This window comes from Monodon monoceros, unplaced genomic scaffold (assembly GCF_005190385.1).
Source record: "Monodon monoceros isolate NGI ecotype Baffin Bay Population unplaced genomic scaffold, NGI_Narwhal_1 Super_Scaffold_21, whole genome shotgun sequence".
Classification (NCBI taxonomy): Eukaryota; Metazoa; Chordata; class Mammalia; order Artiodactyla; family Monodontidae; genus Monodon; species Monodon monoceros.
In genome coordinates this window covers 169,862,125-169,875,133 of record NW_021703778.1, presented here as the reverse complement: position 1 = coordinate 169,875,133, position 13,009 = coordinate 169,862,125, and the positions used below count along the sequence as shown (strand labels likewise).

At 59.4% G+C, this 13,009-nt stretch overlaps 1 protein-coding gene across 3 annotated transcripts in view; it reads left to right on the top strand.

The window, feature by feature from the left end:
* The first annotated feature begins 1,725 nt into the window (after nt 1–1,725).
* BEGAIN (brain enriched guanylate kinase associated) overlaps nt 1,726–13,009 on the top strand; it is a 28,406-nt gene continuing 17,122 nt past the window's right edge. The window contains exons 1-2 of one of the 3 annotated variants that reach the window (XM_029236560.1): nt 1,726–1,757; nt 2,544–2,572. In XM_029236560.1, coding sequence (XP_029092393.1) covers nt 2,559–2,572 — 14 coding nt within the window. In that variant the 5' untranslated portion in view covers nt 1,726–1,757; nt 2,544–2,558. Of the gene's footprint in view, nt 1,758–2,328; nt 2,573–13,009 lie in introns of those variants that run through there. The other 2 variants (XM_029236561.1, XM_029236562.1) reach the window with 2 other exon arrangements.

The following is a 13,009-nucleotide window of genomic DNA, read 5'->3' as shown; positions in this document are numbered from 1 at the left end:
CTGGGCCTCCATCATGGAGGGCTGACTGGAGGAAGCGGCCTTTAAGGGTGAGGGCGGTGGTGACCACACAGGCACTGGGTCTGGGGAGACTGCGTGGTAGGATCAGAGCCAGGCTTCAGGGTCTGGATTAGCAGAGTGAAGGCAGGGGCTGCTGAGGTGCTGGGGCTGGACCCCCTCCCATTCCCTGTCAGCCTTCTGCCCCTCCCACCCACCCTACCCCCTGCCACCAGGAGCCTCTCCTAGAGTCCCTCCTTGGGGAAGAAATTCCCAGACAGGTCTTTTAGAAGGGCTGAAACATTCAATATAAATAATAAATGCGAGATTTTTATAATTAAATTTTAATACATTCTTATTAATTTTAGACAAACTCCCTGGCAGGTCATTCACTGTGAGTGACTGAGGCAACTGGAGACATCTGAGGGGTGTCCCCAGGCTTTGGGTGGGAAAGGTCTCTGAGGAATGGGGTCCAGGCCCAGCTGGGCTCTGTCTCTGAGCTTCGCTCTCCTTATGTGTAAAATGGGAGTGACTGCTTCCCTGAGGAAGAGCCGGACAGTGTGGTGAACGCAGGGCTGCTGGGCGGTGGTGTCATTATCTCTGCCGCTCTGCTGTGAGTGGACACTCCCGGGAGGCGAGCCGCGGTTTCATTTCTCAACCATTAGCCCCTGAGGGCAGGGCTCGCCTCATTTGCTGCCGCCTCCGAACCGCAAGAACCAAGCCCAGAGCTAATGAATGAGCGAGACATCGTGGGTGGATGATGGAACACTTGGACTTTGGGGCTTGGGGCTGACCCTCGCAACGCAGAGCTCCTCCCACCCTGCGTTGGCGGGGTGGAGGCCAGGCCTGCTGGGTGCTGGGGGTGCCCTGGTGAAGGGACAGGGCTCCTGCCTGGAACTCACAGCCAGAAGGGAAGAGGCAGGAAAGACACGCCAGAGAGGTGTAGGATTCAAGCATGCATTATCCGTGTTTATTGAGCGCCTGCTGTATGCTGGGATCTAGTGTGCTGAGCGCGGTGATGGGAACCTGGGAAAGGTGGGCCTGGGTACATAGGGGGCGTCGGGGAGATGCTGGCCAATAGGCCAGCTCTTTGTCTTGGGGGAGGAGGGTATATAGAGGGGTCTGGGCTTGTGGTCTCCGACAACTTTTAGAGCGTCGGGGATTGTGTCTGGCCGCCAGTCCAGACGCCTCGGGGATCCTTTCCTCTGGAATTCCTTCCCGCACCCCAGCCCCTCCGCAGTCCGCGATGCAGAAGGGCAGCAGAGCGCCTTGTCTGGCTCCCCCTGCCCCCAAGCCCAGCTCGCAGGTGAGGAAACTGAGGCCAGGGGAGTCTCGGGAGGGCCTGACCAGCACCCGGGGAATTGGTGGCCGAGCCTGGCGGAGGGCCCCCGGTCGGGCCTTCCAGCTCGGCGCTGGCTGCCGGGCTGCGCCCTCGCCCGGCGGGGCGGTGGGGAGGCGGCGTGGGGCCCCGACCGGAGCGGAGCGCGCTCCCGGCGGACGCGGCGGCGGCTCCTGGCGCGAGGGGCCGGGATGGGCAGCCATCAGTCTTCCCAGGTGTGTCGCGTGGTCCCTGGGCTCAGCCCCCTGTCCCCCTTTAATGCCGGCCATGGTACGGAAGGACGGGGAAAAGCCCCCGGGAGCGGCCTCTCCCGGGCGATGGAGAGCCCTCCCCGCGCCCCCCGCTTCGCGCAGGAAGTGCGATCCCGCCCGGGCCGCAAGCGGTCCGGGTTGTTCGCCGGCGCCCGCAGGGTTAACGGCAGCCGGTGGGCCCCCCGTCCGGCCCTCGGAGGGGCTTCCCGGCTGCGCCGGGCTGGGCGGGGAGGGTCTCCGAGCCGCGCGCGGGCGGGTCTGCGCAAGCCCGGCAGGGAGCCCCGCTGGCGAACAGGGCGCGCAAGGGTTAATCCCTTGGGCCCGGAGGGGCGAGCCAGGCCCGGACCCCAGGAGCTGAGGGCAGCAGGGTCCCTGATTGAGGAGTCTGAGGTCCCGACTGCTAGCACCCTCGGATCGTGTGCGTGTCAGGTTCTGCACTTCCATATGGCCCCCAATTGCCCGATTTGAACATTCTCCGACTCGGAGATTCTGCAATTCAGGGCTTGGCTTCCTCCGGGAGGGAGCGCGGGGCTGGAAGGGTTAACGGGCGGGGTGGGGCGTGGGGGGGGGTTGCAGCGGGGACCGCGGCCGCCGGAGAGTTAACGCAGCCAGGCCGGGTCCCCTCTTTTGCAGGCAGGCGAGACTGGGGTCGCCCCGGTCAGCGCGGTCCCGAGTCCCCGGGCCAGCCCCTTCCTCTCCCCGGGGGGCGTAACTCGGTGCGCGGCGGCCCGGGCGGGCTCACCTGTTACTCGGCCGAGGCCCCGCGCACCCATTGAGTCCCAGGGACTGCGGCCAGTGAGTGTGGGCTGGGGGCGCGCGGGCCGGACTTTCCAACAACCGAGCCGCGCGGGGGTGACCCGCCGCCGCGCCCGCCTGTGCCCGCGGTGCCCAGCTCCGCCCGGCGCGGCCGCGGAGCGCACGCCTCCTGCCTGCTGACCCTCTCGTTTGGTTTCTCGCAGGCCTCTGCCGCAGACATGGAAAAACTCAGGTGAGTGGAGCGTCTTCCGTGCCGCGGCTCTCGGGGCCGGGGTCGGGGATGGGGCGCTAGGGAGGGCGACGGGAGAGGGCTTTGCCCGAGCGCATCTACGGCCCGCGGCCGCCCGGCGGGGCTGGCCCGGGCCGGTATGTGTGTGTGTGGTGCGTGTGTGTGCGCGCGCGCGCGCGCGACTAGACCGCGGGGAGCGCCGCGCGGGGGGTCCCCGGCCGGGCCGGGGCCGATGCGGCTGCGGGTGGGAGTGCGCCACCCAGGGCCGGGACGGCGCGCGCGCGGGTTTACGCGGTACCCCGGGCCCTGCCCTGGACTCTGGATTGTCCCCCGGGACCCTGCTCCTGCCGTTAGGCATCAGTCCCCCGCGCCGGCCGGTCTCCCATCCCCCAGCTGACAGTTGCCTGTTCTGAGTTTTTAAGTTTCCACCTTGTGGGGGCAGGGCTGGGGGATGGGGTCCTCCCGGCGGGCCAGGCAGTCGCATCTTGGAGCCATTTTAGGGGAATCCCGAGAGGGCGTCTGGGGAGAGTCTCCCTCGGCCTCCCTCCAGGTGCTAAACTTTGAGCCTTAAGGACTCCACTGGGTGCCATTCTCGGCTGGCCCGGGATCAGTCGATTTGAATATTCACAACTTCCCTTGGGCACCCTGACCCCCACTTTGGGATCACCCCTCCTGTGTCTTCCTTCCGGAAGCTGAACCGAGGCCCAGCTCTGGCTGCTGGGTTTCAGGAAGATCCGCGGGGCCTGGAGGGTCTCTTGGCCTCCTCCTTCCCCCTCTTCCCCCCTCCCAAGGCCAGGATCAGCATCCCTGGGGAGGCAGCTCGGTAGCAGGTGCACCCATTCCCCAAGGGGCAGGGACCCAGCAGAGCCCAGCTTGTTCCAGTGCAGGTCCCACGGTCTAGGGGATAGGGCCCTGGGGCCTTCCCAAGTGACCCTCAGTGCTGTGGATGAGTCACTCGGGAATGCCCAGGGGGACCCTGGGGACAGGTGGGCCCACACGGAGGCCCCAGACTGGACATGAGAGCAGGGCCATCTTCTGGCCGCTGAGCTGGAGTGCAGCCCTCCCTTGTGGGTCCCACAGGACCAGAACCCATTTGTCTTGGGCTGGGAGGAGGAGTCCAATCTCTTAGGTCGTAGGAGCTCAGACACAAAACCAAACGTCCATCAGCCAGGCCCACCTTATCATGGTCAAGGTCCAGGTGGGGCTGATGAGGCCCAGATGGCAGCAGCTCTGCCTCTGGCCACATAGATGAGCTCAGGCCTCTGACCTCATGCCAGGACCCTCCTCTATACCCCCATCGGCTATCATCTCACCAGTACCCCTACTGGATGGGGCTGTCTGTGGAGGAGGCATCACTACGTAGCTAGGACTTGAAAAGAAGGTAGCATTCATGGGGCACCTTGAGGCCAGCCTGGTGGGGGGCCCCTCTCTGGTTCTCTTTCCCTCTCTCTCCATGCCCAGCCTGGAGCTTGTGAGCAGTAGGGACAGAGACATGGCCCAGCCTGGCTGGAACACAGGTGGACAAGTGAGCCGGGTGGGCAGATCCACTGTCTCAGCTGCTGAGGGCCACGAGCATCTCTTTGTTGGGTGGGCTGAGGGCTTCCCTGAGTGGAATCCTGAAGGTTGGTCGCAGTGGCCAGGGCCCAGGCTTCTTGGCTGCACTGAGGCATGGGAAGCAGAGCTCAGAAGCTGGTGGGATTGGGGGTCCCGTGTGGCCAGGACACAGCATAGCCTCCCAGAATTGGGGAGCATCCTGCTCTCCTCTCCCTCTCACCCTATTAGTAGTTTCAGAGCGACCTCGAGGGCCTTTCCAGACTATTTCTTCCCAGCCAGTACTGGGGCTGCCCCTGTAGGGTTCTGCCCTGCATTTAGTGTCAGGGGTCCAGGACCAAGAGGCCCCAAGGGATGTAGGGGAAGCTGGTCAGCATGGCCTCCCATGGTGTAGGTCACAGGGTCTTCTGGCAAAGTCCTGACCCTCTCTGGGGCTCAGTTTCCTCATCTGTAAAGTGGGTATCCTGAGCACCCCCACCTTGCAGGGCTGTTGGGAGGACGACCTGAGATACTGGGGTCTGACGGGCCTCACCTGGGACCTGGCCCACAGCAGGGGTCCAGGTAGAGGTTCACTGTGGGGCATCCGACCTGCACAACTCTGGGTTCCCAGGCGGGAGAAGATTCATTTGTGGTACAAGTGAAGGGGTCTTGGCTGTCCAGCAGGATGGCTCTGTGCCGGGGTCCTTCCTCCTGTCCTGGGGCCCGCATCGCAGGCTGGGCCTAGGAATCTGAACTGAGCTCCGAGAGGGCAGGCCCTTTGCCCCGTCCAACACTTGTCACACAACACACCCACCCACCCGCAGTGCCTGAACCACAAGGACTATGTCCTGTGACCCTCAGTGGCTCCCTTTGTGAGCAGGTACCCAGCTGGGGCTCCCTCTGCCTGAGCCTCTCTCCTCACCACCCACCCCACGCTGCAGCCCCACTTCTGAGTCCCGAACTAGCTTCACCTTCACGCCTCTCTGCCTTTCATGCCTCTCATGCTGTTGTCTCTGCTCAGAATGCCCTTCCACCCACCTTCTTGTCCACATGACAGACTAGTTATCCTCCTTGTCACTTTTCTCTGTGGCTTTTGTGACTCTCCTATCCCTCACCCCCAGATGGGCTCATTCCCCCTCTGTGTACCAGGTCCTGCGCTGGTGCTGAGACAGGTCAGCCCTCCAGAACAAGGACCCAGGCCCAAAACACAGGCCCCCAGGGATCCCAGGTTGGAGACACTAGCCTGGGGAATCAGAGAGGGCTTCCTGGAAGCAGCGACACTTGAGCCAAGGCTTAAAGAATGAATAGGAGTTTGCAAGGAGGACAGATAGGACGAGCCTTCCTAGAGGTGCAGAGTCCTGGGGGCCTGAGGAAACAAGGCTGTGTTCAGGGAGACCGGTGAGGGGTGGGGAGTGGCGGTCGGTGGGGTGTCCTCTGTCCTCTCCGCCCCATAAGGAAGCCCCTGCGAGCAGAGCACGGGTCCATTTCTCCAGCCCCAGATCTGGCCGCCTCTGCTCTGGCCTGATGCATGCCCCCTGCCCCTTGCTCACCCAGCTCTCCTGCCTCTGACTGCTTGAAAAACCCCTCCTGTGACACTCAAATATTTGCGGATATTAGCGAGTCCCGGCTGGCTGTCGGCACGCGGAGCCGCTGCACCGCTAATCCCAAGTTAATCCCCTCCTCTGCCTTGTCCGCCCCGGCTCCGCCTGTCTTAACAACCGCCGTGGCCGCTTTGCTGCATGCCTTTTGGCAAGCCATTTCCTCTGTGGGAGCCTCAGTTCTCTCCTCTGTCATAGAGCAAAGTGGGTCAGTCGCCTCACATGGCACCTGGGACACAGAAGGTGCCTAGGAAACCCAGAGCTATTCCTGTTCCAAGTCCACCCCTCCCCCCACAATATAATTGTTCAAAGTTGTGAGCTGTGAGAGGCATCTAGAAAAGTAAACATCTGTGCCTTTAGAGGTTAACTTTAGGACGACCGCCACCCAGGTCAACAAGTTGAATGCTGCCCACCTCCCAGGGATCAGCCCCCATCGAGACCCTTCCCCAGTCACAGCCCCCTCCTCCTCCCCCGGAAGTCTTCAGGATCCTGGCTTTTGTGATAAAGTGGTTGCTTGTTTTCTTCCCGATTTGGCCGCCTGAGAGCATCCCTAACTGACATCGTTTTGTTTTGCCCGGTCTGGAACTTCACATACATGGTGTCTATTCGCCTGTGCTTTCAGGTTGGCTTTTTTTTTTTTTTTCCACTAAAACATCATGTTTTCGAGAGGCGTCCTTGGAGTGCGTGGAACTGCCCATTGCTGGCTGTCTTGGGGAACGGCATTTATGAGTGAAGTTACCTCTTTGTTCAGTGATGGCCATCCGGACGGGCGGCTTCCAGCCTGGACCATTGTGAATGAAACTGCTGTGACCGTGCCTGTCCAGGTGCTGGGGGGCTCGTGCAGCCTTCCTGGGGTACCTCGGGGCGGCACTGCTGGGGCACAGGGCACGCCCACCGCCAGCTTTAGGAGATGAGGCCACGCCCTCCCCGCGGCACTGGGACTCCCTGTGTCTCCGCAGCCTCCCCTCACTGGGCTCCCTCAGGCCACAGGCGGAGGAGCTGCTCCTCCGGTAGCGGTAGCGTTAATTGCACGGCCCTGGATTACTGCCCATTTGGGCTTCCTCGTTTGTGACTTCTGTGTGTTTTTCCATCGCTTGTCCTATTGATTTGGAGCTCTTCAGAGAGCCCTTGTCAGTCACACGTGTGGCAAATGCACCTCCCGCTGGTTGCTTGCTTCTCACTCTTTCAATGGTCCTCTGATGAACAGAAGTTCTTGATTTTAATTCCGTTGAATTTCTCTTGAATCTTTCAGGCTTTTACTTTTTGATGAAAGCTTTTTGTGTCTTGTTTAAGAAACCCTTCTGACGTCATGAAGCTATTGAAAGTGATTTTCGCGTATGGTTTTGAGGTCAGGCTCCTCTTGGTCGTTGTTCTTTGTGGGTTTTGGTTGCTGTTTGGTTGGTTGGTTTGGTTTTGGTTTTTCGTTTTGTGTATATGTGTTTTTTTTGCTTTTTGGGGTTTTGTGGTTTTTTACTTTGGGTTTTTCTTTTATTGGTTTTGGGGATTTTTTTTGTTTTTTGGGTTAAAAAAATTTTTTTGGTTCTTTGGCTTTTTTTGTTTTCTGGTTTTCTGGGTTTTCTGTTTTAAAATTTTTTTTTGGTTTTTGGAGTTTTTTTGCGTTTTGGGTTTTGTGTTTTTTAATTTTTTCGTTTTTTTGTTTGGGTTTTTTGTTGTGTTTTTTGGGTTTGTGTTTTTTGGGTTTGTGGGAGTTTGGGGTTTGTTTGTTTGTTGGCTTTTTTTTGTTTGGGGGGGTTGTTTTGTGGTTTTTTTGTGTTTTTAATTTTTTCGTTTTTTGTTTTTTAAATATTTTTGGTTTTCCTTGTTTTGGGTTTTTTTTTTGCTTTTTGGGTTTTGTGGGCTTTTTAATTTGGGGTTTTTTTTGTTTGTTTAGTTTTTTGTTTTGGGTTTTTTTGGCTTTCGTGGGGGTTTGGGGGTTTTTTGATTTTTGGCTTTTTTTTGTTTTTTTTTGGTTTTGTGGGTTTTCTGTGTGCTTTTTTTCACGCAGACGCCAAACGCTCAGGCCCATACTCTTGATTCATTCGTGTCACCCACGCGTGTTGCAGGGCTGCCTATACCAGACGCCACTCGCTGTGCCGAGACACTATGCCAAGTGCCAGGCTGACGCCCAGGAGGTCGCCCCAGAGATGCCAAATCGCACTGACCTCATTTCCAGAGGCTCTCCCTGCCCACCCCCTCTAACCACCAGGCCTCGATGCCGCTCCTCAGGCCCATCAGACAGGCTCCTGCCCCAGGGCCTTTGCAGGTGCCTTTCCTTCTGCCTGGAATGTTCGTCCCCAGATATCCACGTGACTCCCTGCCTCCCCTCCTTTCACATTGTTCTCAAATGTCATCCCTGGTCAGGGTGGGGCTCCTAACCACTCATTCCATGTACAATTATAGCCCCTCCCCCAGCCTCCTCCTCCTCCCTGCCTTGATTTTCCATCTTCCTCATCCCCACCTGACTCTCAATTTGTCTTATTTATTTATCTTATTTACATCCGCCTCCCCGCCAAGAACAGCAACTGACTGCTGACCCCCAGCACTTAGAGCTGTCACGTAGTAGATGCTCAGTAAATGCTCTGGAATGAGACCAAAGTGTGGTGCACAGTGAGGAAGGAGGATGGGGAACAGCTATTCCCCACACTTCATGATGCCCGAGAGGGGGGCCTCCACTCTGCCTCCCAGGAAGGGGAGTGTTGGGGACACTTTTGCCCCCCACCCCCTCAGGGAGTAGTGGTTTTTAAAAAAAATCACCCTGTGAGAGGCCCTCAGAGGTGTGAGAACCTCCACCGGAGGGATCTGGCCTCAGCAGCATGTAGGGGAGCCTTCCTGAGAGGGAGATGCTTGGACGGAGATAAGGAGGAGTGGGGGGAGGGCATTCCCGGCAGGGGGTCCGACGTGGGCAAAGGCCCGCGGGCAGGGGGGATCTCACCTGGCAGCTGAGCTCTGCCGTTCTCGGGCTCTCGGCCTCCTGCCCCTGCCAGCCAGGAGGGATCACGGAGCCGAAGGGGTTTGGGGAAACAGAGGCCAGAGGCGGAAAGGGGCTTGTCTAGGTCTCCGGGGTCAGGACAGCCACAGCCTCCCGGAGCAGCTGGACACTGCCCAGTGGGAGGAGGCCTCTGTGTCTGGGCCAAAATTTGCAGCCCACTCGCCCCTTCCAGTGTTCCCTCCCGAGGGCCACACCCGCACCCTTCCCAAAGCCCAGAGTGAGGATGCACCTCCGAGGCCTCCGGGCCCCCACTGACCCTTCAGAAAACCCAAAGCTCTTGTGTGGCACCCAGCGCCCCTCTGTGTGGCCACCTGAGCCCTGGACCCAGCTGCTCCTCCCGACTCTGCCTCATTTCTAAACATGATTCTAGCAAAGGAAGTCTTATGCGCTAATTCTTACTAAGCTGTGAATGACTGCCTCACTTTGATTTCTCCCTTTGGGAGTCAGGGCATTATAAAGGGACCCTCCACATGGACTGTTCTCTCTTACGTTCTTCTGCCCTGCCCTTCCAAGTCTCCTGTCCTCACAGCCCATCTGAGTCCCACTCCTCTGCAAAGGCTCCCTGATGAAGTACGTGGTTAAGAAGGTGGACTTACCTGGATTTGAATCCCAGACCGGCCACTTACTGGCTGTGTGGACCTGGGCAAGTTTCTGAACCTCTCTGATTCTCAGTTTCTGCATCTCTAAAATGCAGATCATAATAATAGCACCTAACTTGGAAGGTTGTTTTGCGAATGAACTCGTGAACGTGGAGCTGGGCACGTGGCTGGCGCTCTGTGGGCCGCTTCACCCTGTTAGCCTCCTGCCCGCCTGTCACATGGTCTCATTTGTTCCCAGACCCTGTTTCCTCAACCATTGGGCAGATGGCATTATTCCCATCGTGAAGGAGAGGACCACCTGGCGAGGGGGGGTGTCGGGCTGTGACCTGCAGACCTAGACTGAGTTAGGACTGCGAGAGCATTTCAGAGTCGGGGGCAGCGGGCCGGCTCTGCTGTGCCCCCAGACTGCATTTTTCCCAGAGAGGGCACATCACCAGTTCTGGTGTTGGCTGAGTATTTCAGAGCAAGCACCTGCCGTGTACCTGTTTCTCAGCATCTGCCTCACCCCCATTAACCACGGGCAGAAAGCCAGCCCTGACTGTTTGAGATGTCTGGCCCCCTCCTGCACGCTCTCACCCTACCTTCATGACAGCCTGAGAGCTGCCGCATCGCCTGCATCCCTCGACAGGCCCACTGAGGCTCTGGAGGCATTGCCCATCAGGGCGCCGGTGTCGGGGACAAGGCCTGGGTGTCTTTCTTGAGCAATGGAGGTGCTGCTGCCTGACATGGGAAGGATGGAGATGGGGCAGGCGGGGATGCACGAGATGTCTGTGGGATGGGTGCTCGGGAGCAGGTATCCTGGGATCCTCAGCCCTCGTGGCAGACAGCATGGGGGGGTGCCCTGCCAGGGCAGGGGGTTGCGCCTCTGTGTCCTGGCCAGAGGGGCTGCCACGGGGAGGGTTCTATCCTGGCTCCCATGCTCACTAGCTGGGTGCCCTTGAGAAAGGCCCTGGCCCTCCAGGCCACAATTCTTTCATCTGTACGATGGGTAGCTTCCCCACTCCCTGCCAGGCCTCAGGTGAGGATTCAGTGAGGGGACTGTCAAGGGCACGCAGTAGGTCTCACTGGGTGATTGAGTGATTGAATGGGGGTGATCTCGGGGGAAGCTTCCAGAGGAGGTGATGGTCACAGGTGTCCTTTGGGCTTTGGTTACTGATGGGGAAACTGAGGCCCAGAAAAGCAGCCTCCTTCCTCGGCCCCAGTGCCTTGCAACCACCAGCTGCTGCTAAAATCTATAATCATAATGCCAGTGTGCTTTTCTTCCAGACTCAGTTTGGCCCCCAGGACTGTCTCCTGTGGGTGTGGAGAGGTGCGGGGTAGGTGGGGCAGTGAGGGCAGAGGGACCAGGGACCAAGGGCATCCCGGAGGGGCCCAGGGGCACGTAGAGAGCGCCGGGATGGGGCAGGCCACCCTATGCCCCGCGCTCCAGGGTCATCAACAAGCCTCCCACAGCCCTGATTACCTTTATGATCCCCAGAATTCTGGAAAGCAGGCCCCACCGCCGGTCCAGTTAATGCGTGCCCGTGTCTGTGGTGGGGTGGTCACATGAATGAAGCCAGCGTGGGCTCCGTGGTGGGCAGTAATGAACCTGATCATCAGAGTGCTGCACGGCAGCCTCTTCTCACCTGGGCTCCAGGGCAGCGTGGCGGGCGCTGGGAGCTTCATCTGGGAGCCTCACCAGCGGTAACACCACACCACCCACCCGTCCTCCCAGCGGACGCCCCCTGAACATGGATTCTGGGCAGAGAGCAGGTGTGGCCTTGGGGCAGGGGAGGGGTCCAGGGCCAACATGTGCACAGTCCCACCCTCCAGGCCCCCTCAGTCTAGGGGGTGAGGAAAGAGAGTAGATGAGCAACGGTGCTGGGCTGGGTGCTGGGAAAGACGAGGCCAGGCGGGGGTGCCCAAGGAGCCCCAACACAGCCAGAAAGGGGGGCCTTGGGGGCTTCCTGGGGCCCGCTGTGTGGCTGGCCCTACCTCTCCTGAGGCAGCCTCCTTGGGACTCCCTGTCCCGACTCACCCACCAGAGGGACAGCCCCAGGCCGGAGCCTGTCGCCAGTCCTTTCCGCTGTGGAGCTCCCCTCGGGCTCCCGGCGCCCCGAGCAAGGGGACCGGACACTTGGCCCGCACTCAGGGCCAGGCGCTCTCAGCCTCCTGCCAGCTGACCCAGGCCTGGGCTCTGGCCACACTCATCTCCCGGCCTTTGCCCAAGCTGTGTTTCCCGCGCAGATGGCTGGCCTTCTTCATGACGGGCACGGGATGACCTCTCCTGCCGGTGCTGGAGGCCCTCCTCCGTGGGGTCACCTCTGTCTCCGTACTCGGGCTGCCAGATAAAGTACAGAATGGCCAGTGAAATTTAAACGAATTTAAATAAATTTCACTGGGCATCCTCTACTTTATCGGGCTCCCCGATCTCAATAAGCAGCTGGATGCTTACTTAGCGTAAGTACTTCCATGCCGTGTTTTGCACGTACTTACACTGAACACTCATTATTGACCTGGAATTCACATTTCACCCTCTCATGGTCATTTCAGGGGGCTGAGCCCTTATGGAAATCAGAGAGCAACTTCTTCTGGCAGAGCCAGACAAACAAAACCAACCCCCTAAAGCCGCTGACCTCAGAGGCAAGGAAAAGCCCAAAGCACTGGAAGCTGCGGAGGGGAATTCGGGTTGATTGTCAAGAAGCCTGCAGCCTGTTGACCTGGGGTGGGGGGGGGCGGGCGCTTTCTCCCTCTGAGCCCCAGTTTGCTCATCTGTAAAATGCATTCACTCTGTGTTTTTCATTCACTCAGCGAATGTTTATTGGGCCCTCCTGGTTGCCAGCCTCTGCTGCAGGGTCTGAGGACCCAGCAGGGAATGAGGCAGACAGAAATCCCTGTCCTGGGGAGCTGCCACTCCAGGGGGTGAGGCCAAGGACACACAGGCCCGGCAGGGAAACGGGGAGAGAGGATGCCTGCAGAGTGTAGGAAAGGCCTCACCAAGAAAGTTGTGTTTGAATGTTGACTGAAGGAGGAGAGGAGCAGCCGTGGGGTATCTGGGAGACAGATCCAGGCAGAAGAACAGCACGTGCAAAGGCCCTGAGGCAAGGCTGTGCTGAATGCGGCTGGAAGGTGAGGTCCAGGGGGCAATGGGAAGGCCACCTGCCATCAGGTGATCAGCGTGAACACGTTGGGTTTGACCCAAGCGATGTAGGAGCTTTGGAGATGGGGGGTGGATTGGACTTAGCCTTCGACAGGACCCCTCTGGCTGAGAGCGGGTGAGGGCAGGAGCTAGTTAGGAGGCTGTGCAGCAATCCCACGCGAGAGAAGTTGGACTCAGCGTGGTGGGCGGCGCTAGAAAGAGAAAAGGAGTCAAGGGTGCCTCCAGGCTCGGGGAGGAGTGCTGGCCCTGCTGGGTCGGGGCAGGGATTGGGGAGGGAAGGCTGTGGATTTGGGGAGGGCGAGCGGAGTGGGATGCAGTGGGCCCCACAGGTCTGTGCCGCCTGCGAGATATCCAAGCAGAGACGGAGGCAGCAGGGGGCATGCACGCCTGGAGTCAGGGAGACACGAATTTGGGGGCCCTTAGTGGAGCGATGGTATTTGTGGCTGGGGCCACCATGGGGTGAGTGTACCCAGGGCAGAAGAGAGATTGGAGGCACTATTCCTGGGTCCTGCTGGTTAGGAGGCCAGGGAGAGGAGGGCCACCCGCAGAGGGGGCTGAGAAGGACGGCCAGGTGAGGATGGTGTT